The 19,103-nt window shown below is 48.0% G+C and overlaps 1 protein-coding gene and 1 non-coding gene across 5 annotated transcripts in view; both read right to left on the minus strand.

Annotated features, from left to right (window-relative positions):
* Positions 1–18,790, minus strand: part of SRCAP (Snf2 related CREBBP activator protein) — a 32,087-nt gene extending 13,297 nt beyond the window's left edge. For 2 of the 4 annotated variants that reach the window (XM_060285135.2, XM_060285133.2), the window contains exons 1-23: positions 18,465–18,790; positions 16,950–17,023; positions 16,117–16,379; positions 14,677–14,928; positions 13,161–13,346; positions 12,783–12,923; positions 11,189–11,411; positions 10,796–11,073; positions 10,060–10,153; positions 9,832–9,921; positions 9,151–9,339; positions 8,733–9,061; positions 8,095–8,272; positions 7,064–7,200; positions 6,668–6,837; positions 6,359–6,551; positions 4,451–4,587; positions 4,176–4,362; positions 2,496–2,665; positions 1,812–2,077; positions 1,313–1,600; positions 626–790; positions 166–351 (exon numbers count right to left, since the gene is read on the minus strand). In XM_060285135.2, coding sequence (XP_060141118.1) covers positions 166–351; positions 626–790; positions 1,313–1,600; positions 1,812–2,077; positions 2,496–2,665; positions 4,176–4,362; positions 4,451–4,587; positions 6,359–6,551; positions 6,668–6,837; positions 7,064–7,200; positions 8,095–8,272; positions 8,733–9,061; positions 9,151–9,339; positions 9,832–9,921; positions 10,060–10,153; positions 10,796–11,073; positions 11,189–11,411; positions 12,783–12,923; positions 13,161–13,346; positions 14,677–14,928; positions 16,117–16,170 — 3,913 coding nt within the window. In that variant the 5' untranslated portion in view covers positions 16,171–16,379; positions 16,950–17,023; positions 18,465–18,790. Of the gene's footprint in view, positions 1–165; positions 352–625; positions 791–1,312; positions 1,601–1,811; positions 2,078–2,495; positions 2,666–4,175; positions 4,363–4,450; positions 4,588–6,358; positions 6,552–6,667; positions 6,838–7,063; positions 7,201–8,094; positions 8,273–8,732; positions 9,062–9,150; positions 9,340–9,831; positions 9,922–10,059; positions 10,154–10,795; positions 11,074–11,188; positions 11,412–12,782; positions 12,924–13,160; positions 13,347–14,676; positions 14,929–16,116; positions 16,380–16,949; positions 17,024–18,170; positions 18,338–18,464 lie in introns of those variants that run through there. The other 2 variants (XM_060285134.2, XM_060285136.2) reach the window with 2 other exon arrangements.
* On the minus strand, positions 10,244–10,374 carry LOC115861393 (small nucleolar RNA SNORA30/SNORA37 family). Its single transcript, XR_004042777.1, has one exon. It is a non-coding gene; the product is annotated as a small nucleolar RNA SNORA30/SNORA37 family (small nucleolar RNA).
* Positions 18,791–19,103: the final 313 nt, after the last annotated feature.

The raw sequence follows: 19,103 nt of genomic DNA on the forward strand, positions 1-19,103 counted from the left end.
AAGGATGGAAGAAGTCCAAGGGCAGGAGAGGGTAGCAGACAGATATCAGAGATACTGGCAAAGGAAAACAACACTGAGGGAAGGCTAGACAGACAGTAGCCCAGGGCATGCCTGGAAGGACCAAGGCCAGCAGGGCTAAGTAAGTAGGAAGGCCAGAAGCCTCACCCTGGTTAGCAGCAAGCGGAAGGCTGAGGCCAGTGGGGGCAGGGGTGGTGCTGGGGGTCGAAGAAGGCAGCACAGAGACAGGGGTAGGGCCAGGGGTCGGGGCCACGGCCTGGATGAGGGCCACATGGGCAGGCTGGCTGATGAGGTGGTGCTGCCCCCCTGCTGACACCAGGTGCACCACATTCCCTGGGTTAAGGGAAGAGAGAAAGAAAGAAAGAAGCAGCTATCAGCCGGAGGAGGGCAGAGGCAAGAGAAGAGAGAAAGAACGAAGAGGGAATAACTTCTCCAGAATAAACTCATACCTATCTTGATCAAAAGACCCCCTCCAACCATTCCCCTTGGCCCCACCCACCAAAAGGTAAGGAAAGAAACATAAAGGCTGACATCTGAAAAGAGCCACAAAAACAAAGGGACAAAGAGGAGGAGGAAAAAGGCAGGACAGGGGGTGGGTTTTACCTACTTTGCAGCGGGCGGGGCTGCCCCACAGCAAGCTGGCGCACCTGCGCACCAGTCAAAGTCAGCTTGTTGCCCTGGATTTGGAAGGTGAGAGGTTTGCTTCCCCCTGTACTAGCCACTGGCCGCTGTGCCAGTGAGGCTAACTGCCCGATGCTGACCACTTCACCTGCTATGAATAAAGAAGAGGCTTAATGTACAAGGGGCTCACTCTGCTCAAACTCACTTCACAGACCTTCATGAGGCACAAGTCTCCAGTTTCTCCAACCCTCCCCCTCAACTTACCATGTTCCAATAAGCTTAGCCTCCACCTACAGCCTTTGAGCTTTTGACATGCTACTCCTTCCAATCCCACCTGTTTGCTTTGCAATCTCCTTTACATCCTCTAACAGCTTTCCACCGTACTGAGCTAATCACCACCTGCCTCCTCTACACTGCCCTTTTACCCCAAATAATTTTCTACTGCTAGGCTTACCACTATTTATTCATCTATGGATCATCTCCCCAACTAGAGACTGTGAACTACTTGAGGGCTCTTACTTGATTATGCATTACCAATGCCTGGCAAAATACCTAATATATGTTAGCCACCATGATACACTCATGGTCCTGAGCTTTTCCTCTCCAGCTCCATGGCATGTAGGCTTTCCTCCCATCTCAAGTCCTTCACCCTCACAGAGCCCTGGGAACTTACAGGGCAGGCGAGCTTGCATATCGGGAGACAGGATGAGGCGCTGTGGAGCAGGAGTAGGAGCTGGCACTGCCGTGGTGGGAGCCGTGGCTGTGGTGGTACAGGTGGTGGTGACAGCAGCAGAAGGGAAGGTATAGCCCGGTGGCACGGTAAGGGGCTTCAACAGGCTGGAGGAGCCTGGGGGCGGGGCAGGGCTCAGGCGAACAGGAGCAGGTGGGGCTGGCTTCAAGGATAGGGTTGGCGTGGGAGGCCGTGAGGTCCCACTCAAGACCCCCAGAGGGGATGGCATCACTGTAAACACAAAGCAAACACCTGTCAGATATACCTTGACTAAAGCCTCAGCCTGGTCCTAGAAACCTCCATACATAATCCCTTGTAGCCCATCAAACACCACACCCCTGTCTCCAACCCAGCTCCTCAAACACTAATTTCATTACTTCTCCCCCAATCTGAACAATCTGCCTGAAGTATCCCCCAGCATCCTGGCTCCCTTGGAACTCACCCTGGGGAAGAGGCCCACCGTTTGGCTGCAGTGGGGGCAAAAGAACAGGGCCAGGAGGCCGGGATGCCGGAATGAGTGGGGGCCCAGAAGGCGAGGCCGACACCATCAGTGGTGCTGGCAGCACTGGGGGGGTTGGGCCAGGCGTGGGCTGGGCTGAGAGCTCAGGGCCTGGAGGGGGTCGGACTGGGACAGGGCCCAGGGGAGTCCGTGGACTGTTCACCACCACCACTGTCCGGCCTTCTTGCTTGGGCATTGGCTGCAGCATCCTACGAGGAAAAAACAAGGAGATGGGTAGGGAAGGAGGGAGAGTGAAGAATAGGAAAAGAAATTAATAAGGAAGATGAGGCAGAAAAACAGACAGATTATAAAAGCAAAGGAGAGAAAGGTAAGACCCAATGGAGAAAGCGGGAAAGAAATCCGATAACCAAAAAGCACAAAGCGAAAAAAGAAAAAGCACGAAGCAGAGAGAGGAGGGAGAAAAAAAAAATCAGTGACGAACACAAGGGCCTCTCCCAAAACCACCTTCTGGTTATTCTATCCCCCGATTCCTCCAAGTATTTTTCATCCATCTATATGAACATTCCAGCCTAGCCTCCAACTCTTACCTTTCCACCCCAATTCCCCCCAGGCAGCTGCAGCCACTTTTTTCTAGGAACCCACTTCCTTATTCCTCGGCCCTGGTACCTGTTGACCTTCATCTTGACTGGCTTGGGCCGGGGTGGGGGGTCCGGAGCAGTAGCCACCTCTAGCAGAACCCGGCGGGAAAGGCGGTGCTGGGGTAGAAATGTGTCGGCCTCATATCTAGAGACACGACCCTCCAGGCCAATGAGATCAAATCGACCTATGTCTATCCGCTGACATAAGAAGGAACACAAGAGCATAGTGTCAAAGGAGCCAATTTGGCAATGATTTCTTGGATATCACACCAAAAGCACAGACAACAAAAGAAAAAAACTGATAAATTAGACTGCATCAAAAGACACTATTAATAAACTGAAAAGGCAACCCACAGATTAGGACCAAAATTATTTGCAAATCATGTATCTGGTAAGAGGCTAACATCCAGAACACACAAAGTCCTACTACAACTCAACAAAAAAAACAAACAATCCAATTTAAAAACTGGCGGGAATTTCCTGGCGGTCCAGTGGGTAGGACTCTGCACTTTCACTGCTGAAGGACCAGGTTCAAGCCCTGCTCGGGGAATTAAGATCCCACAGGCCCCACAGCGTGGCCAAAAATAAAAATAAAAATTGGCAAAGGTCTCAAACAGACATTTCTCCAGAGAAAATATACAATAAGCACGTGAAAAGATGTTCAACATAACTAATCATTAGGGAAATCAAAATCACAATGAGATACCACCTCACCTACTCAGACAGCCGTTATCAAAAAAACAGAAAACAGGTGTTGGCAATGATGTGGAGAACTCAGAACCTTTGCAAAATGCTGGTAGGAATGTAAAATAGTGCAGCTGCTACGGAAATCAGTATAGCTGTTGCTCAAAAAATTAAAAATAGAATAATCATATGATGCAGCAATTCCATTTCTGTGTATATATACCCAGAAGAATTGAAAGTAGGGACTTAAACACACATTTGTACACCTATGCTCACAGCAGCATTATTCACAGTAACCAAAAGGTGGAAACAACCGCAGTGTCCACTGATGAACAGATAAACGTGGTATTTGTCTCTATGTATGTAAATGTATACATGTGCATACCCACATACATGTATACACATACACAAGAACATGTACAATAGAATATTACCCAACCAAGGAAATCCTTACACATGCTTGAAGACATTCTACTAAGTAAATATGCCAGTCACAAAAGGACAAATACTGTATGATCACACATACATGAAGTACCTAGAATAGTAAGTTTATAGAAACAGAAAGTAGAATGGTGGCTGCCAGGTGCTGGGAACAGAGGGAGAATGGGGAGTTATTATTTAATGGGTATGGAGTTTCAGTTTAGAAAGATGAAAAAATTTCTGAAGATGGATGATAGTGATGGCTGTACAACTATGTGAATGTACTTAGTGCCACTGTACCATATGCTTAGAAACAGTTAAAATATTTAAGCATTATTAATATGCCAGGCAATTCTAAAAATATTAACACAATTCTCACAAACATACTGCAGAATAGGCCTTATAACCCCAGTTTTGAAGGGCAAGCAAATTTAGGGTTAAAGGTTAATAATTAGCTTGCCCAAAGTGACACAGTTAGAAAACGATGAAACTGGAATAATGCTGAGGTGACAGGGCAAGTAAGTATGCAAAAGGTCAGACTCCAGCATAAAGAAAAGAGGTGCAGGGGTGGGTAGGGCCAATAACCTTGGAGGCAACTGCTTACCTGGAGAGGGTGGACATCAGTGGCCCTTAGCACCAGAGAGGCGGTGCTGAAACAGATGCCTGGAGTGATGAAGGGGGAGGTAACGGGTCGAGGGTCAAACAGGTTTGGATGATTGCAGACTTTTCGCAGCTGCATCAAAATGTTGATGACGCTCATGAAATGGCCCGTGGCTAGTGTCTCCTTCGTTCTGGGAGAAAGGAGAAATAAATGGGACATCTTGATAGTCACCTCCGCTCCACCGTAGGGTCCCAGGCCCACCCTCGGTCCTCCCTTACGTGGTCTGTGCCATGAAGTCATCATAGAGACAGCGCTGGCGCTTGGAGAGCCGGCAGCGGATAACATGCTCATATTTTTTGGGCATCTGCTTCTCAACATCCACCTTAACTCGGCGCAGCAAAAAAGGCCGCAAAACCTAAAAGCAAATAAGCAGGAGGCTGACAGGAGAACAGCGGGCACTATACCCCAGCCTAGACCCTCTACCTGGGTCTTGGCCTGATGACCAGCAGAGCGCTGGCTTAGCCCATCAGTAAACACTCATGGAGCCATGCAGCATGCCGGGAACCAATCACACAAAGGTGAATCAGATGCAAGCCCTCCTCTCAAGGAATTTATTATAATGAAAGAGACGAACGTAAAGATAATACCACAACACAAGAAGTGATAAAGAAGGCACTGAGGACAGAGCAACTAACTAAGCAGAAGGGATGAGTCAAACTACAGTTCCAAGGAGTAACTGTAAATTTACAAGATTGTGAAAGTAAATCCAGCCAAGAAGCTGAGAACAAATCTGTGGCACTGACAGCAGCAAAGAAAACCAAAGACAAATCTGAGATCTCAGGAGATAAAATCTGATACGACACAGTCATCAACTTGACATGGAAGAAGTGAAAAAAGAGAAAATAAAGAGGTATAGTTTCACTAAATCTAGTGTGGTAATCATTTCATGATGTACATAAGTCAAATCATTATGTTGTACACCTTAAACTTATACAGTGCTATATGTCAATTATATCTCAATAAAATAGGAACAAATAATATTAAAAATATTTTAAAACTTTAAAAACGAGGAAGTATAGTTAAGGAAGACATCTTGGTTTCTACTGAATAGTTTGATTTACCAAACTGATGGTGTGATTGACCAAAATGGAGTAGAAATAATAGGCTATAAGGCTTGAGATGTTTGGCTTATAACAGAGTGAGTTCAAGAGGAACTTTCTGGCAGGGTAGGCGACAGCTGCCAAGGCAGGGCTGAGCCCCAGGGGCTAAGGAGAGAGGGAAGTGCCCCTTGTATTCCAAAAATGTCAGGCTGAAGGCACCAAGCTGAGAGGGAAATTTTTTTTTTTTTTTTTTTTTTGCGGTACGCAGGCCTCTCACTGTTGTGGCCTCTCCCACTGCGGAGCACAGGCTCTGGACGCGCAGGCTCAGTGGCCATGGCTCACGGGCCCAGCCGCTCCGCGGCATGTGGGATCTTCCTGACAGGGCATGAACCCGTGTCCCCTGCATCGGCAGGCGGACTCTCAACCACTGCGCCACCAGGGAAGCCCTGAGAGGGAAATTTTTATTGTTTTCTGTATAAAAATGTCCATCAGATGGGGTTCAAAGGGGTTGGGGGCAGATAACAAAAATAAATAAATAAAATTTCACAAAAAGAGGAACTTTCAATTAAAGACATTATCAGAAATTTAAATACAGGTTGAGTGGTCTAGAGAGTCAAGGAATTATATAAATCAGTATGCCGATGAGATAAGTAAACTGGGTGACAAAAAAAAAGTAAAGATCAGAATGCTGAGAGATGTTATTTAAAAGCTGGACACTGGACAAAGGAAGAGGAGCCAGAGAAGACCAAAAATAAAAAAATAAAAGAAGAAAAGAAAAAGAGAACACAACAAAACTATGTAATTGTGGAAAGTCAGGTAAAGAGAAACCCAAGCCAGGAACTGATCAGCATTATCATTCTACTCAAAGAATAAAAACAGAAATGCTACCATTAAAGAAAACAAGCAGAATGATGACTAAGATGGGGTCACTCAATCTGGCAATGAGTTAAGTCACTGGAACACTGCAGTTTGACAACTGGGTAAATTCAACCTAGCACTGACTTCCCTCTTCCTAAGGCTTTTCTGAGTATTGCCCTTAGTTCCTTGCCATTCCCAACGCCCTTGACAAACTGGTACAGGCCCTACCTTGTGAAGGCGTTTGACTAGACCTTCATTGTACTCTTGGCTGCCCTCAATCATGCCAGTTAGGGGATTAGAGAACCATTCCTTGAACTCGCGATGAGACTGGAAGACATGGGGCATCAAAAAGTGCATCAAGGACCACAGTTCCATGAGGCTGTTCTGCAAGGGTGTTCCTGTCAGGAGCAGGCGTCTCTGGCTGCAAAGAGACAGGGAATTACAGGGAGGATGGTCAGCAAAGTCCCAACTGTGCAAGCATCCCACCCGGCAGGCCAAGTCAACCCTCCCATGAATCTCAGACATCTCCATCTCCACCTGTTGAAGTTGAGCAATGACTGCCAGCGCTGAGACTTGAAGTTCTTGATGTTCTGAGCCTCATCCAGAATGAGATAGCGCCAGTTCTTGCGGCGGAAGGCCTGGTGGTCCTGCAGCACCAGCTTGTAAGATGTGATACACACATGGAAGGCATTGGGCTTGGTCCAGCCCTGCAGTATCAGGAGAAAGTAGCAGAAAGTGGGGTAAAAAGAAAGAGCAAAAAGAAGACATCCTAAGATCTTCAAGGGACAGAAATCACGTTGGGAGAAAGGAGAAAAGTCCCAGGAGCAGAATGGGGTAACAGAAAGGGAAGGGAAAGGAACTCATTTGAGGAAAGGGCCTAAAAGTATAGGAAACATCAATAGGGGAAGGGAGCAAACACATGGGGAAGCAAACCTGCCGCTTGAGCTTCCTCTCCTTCTGGGCTCCATAGTAAGTAAGGATTTTAAAGCTGGGGCACCAACGTTTCAGCTCCATCTCCCAGTTCAACATCACGCTGGTGGGGACAATGATCAAATGGGGACCCCAGTTACCTGTTTAGCGAAAGAATGAGAGATGTACAACACGGTGACTGCAGTTAATAATACTGTATTGCACATGTGAAATTACTAAGAGTAAATCTTAAAAGTTCTCACCACAGGAAAAAACAAAATGTTTTGTAACTATGTATGATGATGGACCTTAATTAGTCTTACTATGATGATCATTCTGCAGTGTATACACATACCAAATCTTTATACTGTACATCTGAAATATAGTGTTAAATGTTAATTATACCTCAGTTTTAAAAAATAAAGTAAGATTCGGAGAGATCTGGGGCAGAGGAATTTTAAAAAGATGAGAGATGGTAAGGAAATACAAACTTTGGGGTTCTGGAACTCAGGTATAAAACCCTGACGATTCTGTCCTAATGGCCCTTCCCAAGAATCCTAGCACCATAATACAAATGAACTTATTTACAAAACAGAAACAGACGTATAGACACAGAAAACAAAATTATGGTTACCCAAAGGGAAAGGGGAGAAGGGATAAATTAGGCGTATGGGAATGACAGATACACACTACTACATGTAAAATAGATGAAAAGAATTTACTACATAGCACAATAAATTACATTCAATATCTTACAATAACCTAAAAGAAAAAGAATCTGAAAAAGAACAAATACATACATACGTATAACCAAATCACTTTGCTGTACCCCCTGAAACTAACCGAAAATTGTAAATCAACTAAGTCAAAATTTGGAGGGGGGGGTTGGGGAATCCTAGTGCCTACAATGACCTCTCTATACAGTTATTGACCAGAGTCAATGAAGCTACTTATCAGCAAGAGACTGTTTCACCGTGCTATAGTTGAAGTCATTAAATAAGCTTCCCAGGAAATTGGCCAAGGGAGACCCAAGAAGAAGGGCCCGGCCTAGTTACCTTTCTCACAGGCCAAGTGGGCAAGCAGGGAAATGGTCTGGATCGTCTTGCCTAGCCCCATCTCATCAGCAAGAATGCCATTAAGCTTCTTCTCATACATAGTAACCAGCCAGTCCAGCCCAATGTGTTGGTACTCCCGGAGCTGGCCCCGTAGGAGCAGGGGGATGGGTGTCTTCACCTAGTAGGTAGGAGGAGAGGTAACACAATGGAATTGAGGAATCTGTCACTGAGAAACAGGAGACTCAAGATATGAGAAAGCAGGGGCTTCCCTGGTGGCGCAGTGGTTAAGAATCCACCTGCCAATGCAGGGGACACGGGTTCGAGCCCTGGTCCGGGAAGATCCCACATGCCATGGAGCAACGAAGCCAGTGTGCCACAACTACTGAGCCTGCTCTCTAGAGCCCGCCAGCCACAACTACTGAGCCCAAGTGCCACAACCACTGAAGCCCGCATGCCTAGAGCCCATGCTCCACAATGAGAGAAGCCCGCACACCACAACGAAGAGTAGCCCCCACTCGCCGCAACAAGAGAAAGCCCGCACGCAGCAACGAAGACCCTAGGCAGCCAAAAATAAATAAATTAATTAATTAAAAAAAAAAAAAAGATATGAGAAAGCAGAAGCTTGGGCCTGGAAATACCTGGGTAGTGGCCAAGGTATAACCCTTGGGCTGGAGACTTTCAGCTGCTGCAGCGATGTCAGTAATTTCTTTCTTAGGGCCTAGAGTGGTGGTGGGCCCTGGGGTGGGAGGTCCACTGCCTCCATCTGCCTCACTCTGCTCTTCGTCCCTGGCAAGCAAGTACTCCACCCCAAAGTCATCATCTTCCTCCTCTTCCTCATCTGCTTGGCTCTGTGACTGGGACTCCTCAGATTCCTCAGACTCAGATTCCTCCGATTCCGAACTCCCGCTTGTTTCTTCCTCTTCTGAGTGCTCATCTTCCTCATCCTCACTCTGTTCCTCAGCAGAGTCTAAAGCACAAGATCAAGGCTTAGTGTTCACCATACCTACTCCTCCAGTCTTGCCCTCCCCAGCTCTTGCCTCATGACCACACATTCACCTGACTGACTGCTACTATCCTCTTGAGTAGCCTCTTCAGCTTCTGTGGCCCCCTCTGGTTCACAGTCAGAGCTGTTAGCCTCAACTTCATCTTCATCTTCCTCTTCACTACTCCCAGAACCTGGGGCAGAGGCATCAGAGGCATAGGCTCCTGCGTACTGCTGCAGTAGCTCCTCCACAGACAGCTCACCTGGAAGAGAAGTGAAGGATAAGCCTTCACATGCTTCACGGGGAAGAAGGGGAGGTCTGAGTGGTGCCAGTTCATTTTACCTCAGCTTCTACAGACACTGCTAGACCCATGTCTGAAGGGAGGCAAAAGAGTTTACTTTCAGCAGCAGCTATTTTCAGCCAAGCCCCGTAACGTGGGCTAGAACTGTGGATGGTCCTGCCTTCCACTGGGAAGGACGGCATCAATCTGAGGAACCTCCCCTTTAAGGTTCAGATCAAACATGGCCACTATCCTCTTCCAATAGTTCTTCCCTCCACTCAGCTCTCACATCACTTTGTTCAAACTTCCATCATAACCAATCATAATTTTCTACTTATCACCATCTATAAATCTGTCTCTGTCATTAGATCTAGAGTATCTCCAGAAAGGATAAGAGTGTCTTATTCATTTCTTTATCTCTGGCATTCTGCACAGAGACACCAAGTGGGTACTCAGTAAAATGTCTGGTGTCACCTTCTCGAGCCAACTCGCTCAGCTCCATGGCATGATCCACCTCCCCTTCCAACTGCTCCTCAGCTGCTATGGTATCCTCTTCATCCTCCGCTAGGAAAGAGAATGAACCAAGATCAACGGGGTCAGAGGCTCAGAACACAGTCCAAGTGGAAGAGGTGAGAAAGTCTGAAATATTAGGTCCAGACAATTTAAGGGGTAAGAGGCAACAGGACTGAGAACAGGCCTGACCTTCATCTTCATTGGCAGCAAACTCTTCATCATCCTCATCTGGATGCCAAGGCTGTTTGTTGCGCTGTGTGACAGAGGAGGGTGGGGGCTTTACCTGTTTGGCAGAGGATGAAAAAGGAGAAGGCCTATGGTTAGAGCAGCAAGAGAAAGACACAACGTTGAGTAAGATGTCACAGAACAGTCTCTCTGTCCCACTGAGTGACAGTTGCCACTGACACCGTCCCAGGGCAAGGATACAATCAAGGGTTTTCAATTTCAGTACCAGCTACCAAATCCTGGCCCCACTGCCCGGGGGAGGACCTGTGAAAGTGCCAGAAGAGAAACACAGGCCCCCAACACCAACCCCATGCACTCAGACACATGGAAAAACAAAAAGCTTAGGTCCAGAAGAGACTTCAAGGTTACCATCTCAGCTCCGAACCTACAAACCAGCAAGTGAGTATTAGGGCCATTTCACAGAAACGACAAGGACCAAAGTAAGTTTTTTTTCAAGCTCACACAGCAATTCTAAGAGTACAGTACACTCTTCCACACATCAGAAACCTGGCCATCTCACACTGTAACTTGCCCCAAACCCAGGTTCTTTCCTATCCAACCTCAAATGAGAGCCCAAATGCTCACACCACGGAGGACTCCTAAAAACCACAACCAACCTCATAGACTGGAAGAACTCAGTCCTTAAGGCTCTCCCTCTGCTCCCACTCTGAACCCACCTTCTATCCCCTTCTGCCCATACCTTCAACACCTGAGAGGACTCTTCTTCACCACCTTCTTCAGGCCCATCTCGGGTGTCACTATCATGAGATGAGGGGGTTCTTGAGGGGCTGGAAGGCCCTCCTAGCAGCTGAGGGGGGAGGGAACGGAGCAGCTCTTCCAGTGGCAGTTCTCCCTCACGTCGAAGTAGCTCAATCTCACGCCTCTGGGTCTCTGCATCATTGCCTTCCTGTTGTTCTTCAACCTCAATCGTCTCCTCATCATCCTCTTCCTCCTCCTCTTGGGGTTGGAAGTCCCCATCTATAGCAGGAGAACAAGGTCACAAAGTCCACGGGGCCCTGCAAGCCACAGGGTGGGTTTTCAGCTCTGGAAAGGGTACATGAGGAAGAGTAACAGAGCTAAAGAGGACACACACCTTCATCATCCATCCGGGAAACTGGGGGTGGAGGACTAGAGGCAGCTGAGGAAGAGCCAAGGCAAGGGGAGGAACCAGCTTTGCTGGAGGTTAGTGGCTGGTTGAGGCTCTGAGACAGAAGGTCTGAGTACTTTTCAGTTTGCCCCACGATGAAGTCCAGGTGCAGGTCCAGGGCTTTTTTCCGCTTTTCCTCAAGCCGGGACTGTTGTTTGAATTGCACCACCTGACACAAGCATGAAATGGAGGGATCACCGAGATAATCTTTTACTCATGTATTCTTACTCAACATTTAGGGAAGCCTCCACTATGCTAGGCCCTGGGCTGGCTTTTCAGGAGGGAAGAGCTAAATGACCTTAAGGGTGCTTCTGAGGAAAGCAGAAAGGAAGCACAGGATAGAGAAGAGCCAGCTTAGTCTCTGGCAGTGGGGAAAGACTTACAAATGTATCTGGAGCTGAATCTTAAAGATTAAGTAGGTGTTCCCTAAGTGAAGATGAGGAAAAAGGCATCCCCTGCAGCAGAAAAAGCATGTGTAAATGGCCACGGACATACAAGAGAACGTTTGAAGTGGAAAGAAGAAAAGGGGGCTTCCCTGGTGGCGCAGTGGTTGAGAGTCCGCCTGCCGAGGCAGGGGACACGGGTTCGTGTCCCGGTCCGGGAAGATCCCTCATGCTGCGGAGCGGCTGGACCCGTGAGCCATGGCCACTGAGCCTGCGCATCCGGAGCCTGTGCTCCGCAACGGGAGAGGCCAGAACAGTGAGAGGCCCGCGTACCGCAAAAAAAAAAAAAAAAAAAGAAAGAAAGAAAAGAAAAGAAAAGAAAAGGAACTGGCAGAATACAAGAATGAAAATATAGACAGAAGCCAGGTAATACTTAAGAAATAATTACAGGAACTTCCCTGGTGGTCCAGTGGTAAAGAATCCCCCTTACAATGCAGGGGACATGGGTTCGATCCCTGGTTGGGGAACTAAGATCCCACATGCCGTGGTTCAACTAAGTCCACGCACCATGACTACTGAGCTCGCACGCCTCAATGACAGAGCCCACGTGCTGCAAACTACAGAGCCCATGTGCCCTGGAGCCCGGGCGCCACAACTAGAGAGAGAAAACCCACACATCACAACTAGAGAGAAGCTCACACACCGCAACTAGAGAGAAGCCTGTGCACCACAACGAAGACCCTGACACAGCCCAAAAAGATAAAAGAAAATAAACAAAATGACATTTAAAAAAAAGAAACAATTACAACTTAATAAATGAGAACAATTCAGTTAACGAGAACTTTGATGGTATTTAAGCAGGTAAATGGCACACACTTGAAAAAAGCACGCTGAACGGGCTGCAAAGGACAGATGGCCAAGGGGAGTCAAGAAGTCCTATTAGCAATCCCCAAATGCAGGACCCATATTTTTCCATTGTACTTCTCTCTTCCTCGTAGAACTCAATGCTTGAAAGGTCCAGCACACAACAGAAACGTCATCAGAGTTGCATGAAATAATTATCCACTCTCCCCAGGAGAACTTTTGATCATTCCTGCTACCATGCTACCCACCAGTCAACCCCAAGGCATTTCCCTTTCCCAATCTCTGCTGCCTACCTTCTCCACATTGCTCCAAAACTGCCTAACATCCTTGGCCATGGTGGAGGCGATTCGGCGCAGCTTGGCCTGCTCCTCCCTCCGGGCCCGTTCCTCTTTCTGCCGCTGCTCCTCGTGGTGCCGGATCACCATTCGCACCACCTGTGGGGATGAGGTGAAAACACTCCAAGGCCAGACGCTTGGCCCATCCCCAAGTCAAGGGTAAAGAGAAAAGTCAAAGCCAAGAAACCTGGGAAGTCAGAGCTTGCCTCTCGAGACTAGAAGCATTTACAAGCACTGTACACCATTATGTTTGGTTCCCTTCCAACCAACCTACCCATCAAGAAAAAGCAAACCTGAAAACAAAATGGAAAGTAGTAGGTCCAGTTGAGGACATACCTTACGGGCCACACCCCGTTTCCAACGGCGCTCCTGAGCAAAGTCGGCAGAGAGCCACTGCATCTCCTCACACAGATAGTCCCAGTGGCCCTTGGGGCGGGGAGGCTCGGGCACTTTAGGCAGTCTCTTCAGTGACCAGAAACCCTCCTTCCGCAGCTCAGCAATCCGAGTCTCAATCTCAGCCTCCTAATGAGGAAGAGCTAGGTCAATCAAGTTACTTGACATATACTTCACCTCATGACCACGGCTGAATCCCTGACCTCTGACTACGTACAGGCACTGACTGGACTGAGTGTTATATGCTTGTCTTGAGTCCACATACCAATCCTATGAGTTGATATCATACGCTCTTCAGGTGAGCAAAAAGAAGATCAGGGAGATTGAGTGATTTACTTGAGATTACAAAGATAAGAGCTGATAAGTACTGGGAATTAAAAATACGTCTGACTCCACACACCAGATTTCATGCTTTTTCCATTTTTTCACACTCCATACCTTATGAATATAGGCACAACTTAGGAAAACATATCCAAGGGAAGCTTCCCAGAGAACAAGGAAAGCATGCTTCCTTACTGACTCTAGATACACTGAAGGGACCTTCACTGCCGCAGAATTCTACTTACACAAGAGTATATGTTCGTACTTAAAAATATGCTATAAAATCCAATTTACATAATCCAGTTAGTTTTTAAAAAATATTATTTTTATAAAAATGTACTTTTTTTAAAAAATGTACTTTTTTGTGGAAAATACTGAACAGTTATACACAAAAAGATTAACAGTGGTTAGTATTACAAAAAGATAACAATGTTTCTACATTCGTTATATCATAAAAAGAAAAATGAAAGCACTTGAAATTTTTATTTAACAGAGGTGACTTATAAACTCAGGACAACTGCCCTCATTATTTTTGTCCTCTCCTGACAAAAACTAAATCAAAGGAACTAACAGCCACAGATGAGACAAGGAACTAAATGGCCTGATGGTCACCAAGGAAACACCAAGAAAGACATGGATATTAGACCAATGGCTCTCAAGTTTGAGCATGCATCAGAATCATCTGTAGTGCTTTTTAAGACAGTGCTGGACCCCACGCCTAGAGTTTTAAATGGGTAGGTAGAAGAAGGGTACGAAGAATTTGCATTTCTAATAAGTTCCCAGGTAATGCTGATGTTGCTGGCCCAGAGACAACATTTACCTCTGGTAAGTTTAACAGAGACTACAGGAGAAAAACGTGAAGTAGAAACCAATAAATCTTAGGAGGCTCATAGCTTACAAAGCACTTTTGTGTCTATTTTCTCCTTTAACTTAAACCTTTTATCAGCCTATTCACTACTACACCATCCCTATTTTAAAAAAAGAAAATGAGGCTCAGAGTTCAAGAAACTTGTTCAAGATCAAAGCAGAGACTGTACTGTAAATCAAAGATAAGGAAAGAAATGTAAAATACCCATGGGACATAGGAGTTCAGGGAGGAAGACTCCCAAGAAGCCTCATGGGCCTTCCCAATACATACATGCTTGGCCTGCTCTGCGATCTCAGCATGGCTCTTCTCCCACTTTGGGCCCTTGTTAGCCAGGTCAGCAGCCTGGGGTAAGCTGAGCCCCTCCAGGGGCACTGTGGCACCATCTGGGGGCCCTGGAGGTCCATCCAAAGAGGAATCTTGAGCTATATGCTGGGGGGAGATGCCACCTGCCCCACTAGAGGCTGGGGAACTGGATGAGGCAGGGGACACAGGATTGCTGCCTGTCATGCCGTCCGACACCATCTAGAAAAGGGAGAAATGACAGATAAGATGAATGCTTAGCAGCACTCTACCATGGGTTTTAAGTACATTCCTTCATTCTATCTCCACAAGAAAAAGCTCTGGAGTAAGGTATCAACCTCATTTTTATAAACACAACATTTGGGATAAAGTTTTAATAAGGTACTCAAGACGGCAAAGCCAAGTTTCCAGTAAACACTTGGCATGCAAGAGGAATTAGAGCCTGACATTTACATGATTCCCAAATTCAAGACTACTACTATAGCACATGACCTCAAATTTTAATGATCTTTTCAGAACCTCAATGATTTCACTCACATAAACAACTCCCTGTTTTTCCCTCCTTTTCACAGCAAGTATGACAGATTCACCCATGCGAATAAACCTGAGCTACCACCAAATTCAAAAAGCATCAAAAAATCCAAGATCACCTAAACCTCTTTATGTTCATCACCAGCCTCGGTAGTTTCCTTTACTGGAGAGGTAGATGGGGAAAGGGAGGATTACTCACTGTTCTCAAATATCCACCTATTACAAGGTACCGCATAAGCAATAATGAGTATAGAACAAAGTCCTACTTAAATGTGCATAGTGAGGGAACTCATGGAAATTCACTCTGGCACACAAGCCTCATAGTGGGCCACTCAAATTCCTACCTCAACTAAATGAAGAAAAACATTATGTCGCATAATTTCCCAGCTGCTCAGGAAAATAATATCAAACCCATAACCATCAAAAGCCTACTGTACGGGAAACCTAGGTCTGTCCAGTTTTTTAAAAGTCATGATTTTCTTCTACCCCCAGCACTCCCTCAGTATGAGAAAAGAATGAATACTACACACCATCCATAAGGCTTACCTCATTCCAGTTCCAAAAGAAACCGAGCTATTCTCAAAGTACGCAGTCTTAAAAGCATTTTGTCACAAACCCCATTTCCAACCTGGCTTAATTCAACTTTTTTCAGGTAACGAGGAATTTCCATGCTCTTAGAGATCAACATTATATTAATGTCAAGTAGAATATGAGTATCCAACAGGCTTGACAGCCCACCTGAGCATCAGATTCTCCAAACTCAGTTACCAAGGTAGCTAGGATCATGGAAACCCGGCTAAGACCTGCCACATTTCTTCTGCCTCAAAGCCAGCAGCCGACAAAGCAGAAGCAGAGAAGGAACCCTCCCCACTTTCAAACCTGTGTTTGCAAGATTGGGAGCTGAGGGTGAGCAGGGGAGGGGCTGCTCTGCATGGTCCCACTCCCAGGCTCCTCTTTGGATGCCTGAAGAACGACTGGGTCGTTGTCACCACTGCTGCTGGCCGAGGGGCTGGCGTCCGGCTGCAGGGCATGCTGGGAGCTGGCCTCATTCTGGGCCACCGGCCACCGGGACCCGCCTTCCAGGGCCCGGGGCCCACTAGGGCGTCCCAGCCTCCACTCAGGTTCACCGGCCTCTGGAGCACCTAAAGTAGGGTAAAAAAGAGTAGAAATGGGATTTAGAAAGATTAAAGAATCTTCTTAAAAAACAGGGATAACACTAACAAATAAAGATAATCAAACACAGTGATTATAGCTTACGTTTCTTGAGCATCTACTATGTGTCAAATACTTTACTGAGTACTTACTTGATGTGTTCTATAATCCTCACATCTACCTTATAAACCAGATACATTTCATGCTATGATAAATGCTTACTTAGCTCCTTCTACATACCAAAAACAGAGCTACGCAGAAAAGACCGCTGACATAAACTTAGCTTACATTCTAATATTTCCTCTGTTTTATAAATTAGGAAATCAGAATACAAAGAGACCAGAAGACTTGCATAAGGTCACAGTAAGGAAGTAGGAGGAGGAGGACAAACCTAGACAGTCTGATGCCAAAACCAAGAGAACGTGCTACTCTCCTTGGTAGAGTCAGGGTGATCAGATCTTTCTCTCTCCATAGTCCCAGATCTGTTATTGCACCACAATCATTATCTCAAACATCTTTCCCATTAGCATCAGCACATGAAAGGGTATATGAGCCCTCACCTGTGTGAGCTGAGACCACACCCCCTGTGAAAGTCTGTACTTCCACGGTGCCGCCGTACTGAGGGGAATCACGCCTGAAACAAAAAGGGAGGAAAACGGCAGTGAGGAACTAATCCACATTTACCAACACCCATCAAAGCCTTCTTTACACCAACTTTCGAGGCTTTTAAATATACTCAAATCAGTTTAAAGGCGGAAGAGAACTACAGTAGTAAAAAAAAATCACATTTCAGAAAGATGAAAACAAACCACGTTTTGTGAAAACAGAATTCCCTAGTAACATGAGATTCTGGCTGGGGAGGAGAAGCAGGGAAGTGAAGCCCCCCAAACAAGTTTAAAAAGCTTAAGGGTAAAAGGCTCCAACTTCTGAATGGAGGACAAATTAACAAAGCCAAAAAAGCTGTCACATCCAGAAGCTCAAAAGGTGCTGGCTGCCTGGCAGCCGGCTCTCCTTTCCAGTGAGGGCTAAACGTAGGAGGATCCACCCTTCCTCAGGGCAGGCCCTGCGACTCCTATACCTGCGCCATATGACACTTCCCCAAACAGCAGAACTAGAGCAGGAGACCTTAGAGGAGCAAAGGTAAGGAAGCCAGAGCAGCAAAGAACCATACCCCGGAAATAGGCAGGGTAAACCCACACAAGGCCCGGAAGTGTTTCTCCAGTGTTTAAGGAAATTCTTTAACCACAGTGCAGCCTTCGATTCACTCCACCTTCCATAACAGAGTCACTGGAATCGAGCTAACCAGAATTCAAGAAGCTTGAACTCTCGACCCTCGGCTTTATTACCGTCTCCCAACCCGTCCTCACAGCCTGACCCAGCGTGACCCCTGACCTCTGCCCCAACTTGCCACTAGCCCTAAGATAGCCCCGCCCCCTCCTAGACTCCCACCCCACCCAACGTGCGCGACTGGGGGAGGGGCCCGCGCGTGCGCGCCTGGAGGCGGAGAGAGCCGGCTGCGCGCACCGCCCGGGGGCTCCCGCCAGAACCCAAGCCCACGCACCCAAGGGTCGCAGGACTAGGAAGCCTCTCATCCCTGCCCGTCAGGGAGCCCCCACCACCAGACCGCGAAAGGCTGAGATAAGGGAGGGTTCGTGCCGCCAGGTCCTGGCTCCTGACTGGATATGGTGGGCGCGGGCCCCGACTACTCGTCCCACGCCCCCCTTCCTCTTCCCGCGCGCCCCTTAGGGGGGACTGGGGTTGGTGGGCGGGCAGGAGCGCACCTGGGTCCGTCCTCTCAGGGCTCGCTCGCTCGCTCAGGCACGCGTGCGCAGACGGGCAGGAGGGGAGAGGAGACGCGCCCGGGCCCAGAACCGGCCGGCCTGGCCCCCCTCAGCCTGTCGCTATGGGCGCGCGCCGACAGCCTCGCGCACCGGCCCCGGGGCCCCGGCCGAAGGTGCGCGCGCAGCACCCCGGGAAGGTGGGAGGGGAGGCGGTGGCGGAAAGATGCGCGCGCAGTCACCCGTAAGGGGAGGGGGAGCTGTGGGGCGTCCGCCATCTTGTCTCCCTCTCCTTACCTGCGTCCTCGGGGGCGTGCGCACCACCCCCCCTCCCGCCGAGGAGGGGGGAGGGCCCCCTCTTGGCCGCCGCCTTCGCGGCCTTTAAATTCCCCTGGGGCCCGCGGTTACTGTCACCGCCTTGCTTCCACTGCTTCCTCTCGCGGCACAGAGATGCGGGCGGTGGGTGGGAAAAATAGGAGACGCTACTCGCAGCGAACCGCCACCGCCGCTTCCGAGGCCTCACCAAAATGGCCGCCGCCGTCTCGGCCGCCACCACCAACACCACCGCCACCACCACAGCTCACTATCGCTACCGCCGGCGCGGCCCGTCCTCTCGCGAGAGACAGTAACAGGAGGTTCGGGGAGCGGAGAGGTTCGCGTGCTAGCGCAGGGCGCTGTCCGAAGCGCAAGGCAGGCTGGGAGATGTAGTCCTCCCGGAGGCTCGCCGCTTGGTCCGCGGCGGAAAGCTTTTACCCTCCACCACGGAATCTGCCGCTGGGGCTGCTTTGCGGCTGCCAACTCGAATCGATACACCCCACTTTTTTTTAATAGATCACCCAGAAAGCTGAAGCAATTTCTCAGGTACTTTCAACAAGTTAGTAGTGGAACCTGGGCCTCTGGATTCCCACGACAGTCCACTTATGTAGAGCTGCTTCG

Source organism: Globicephala melas, chromosome 15, assembly GCF_963455315.2.
Source record: "Globicephala melas chromosome 15, mGloMel1.2, whole genome shotgun sequence".
Taxonomy (NCBI): Eukaryota; Metazoa; Chordata; class Mammalia; order Artiodactyla; family Delphinidae; genus Globicephala; species Globicephala melas.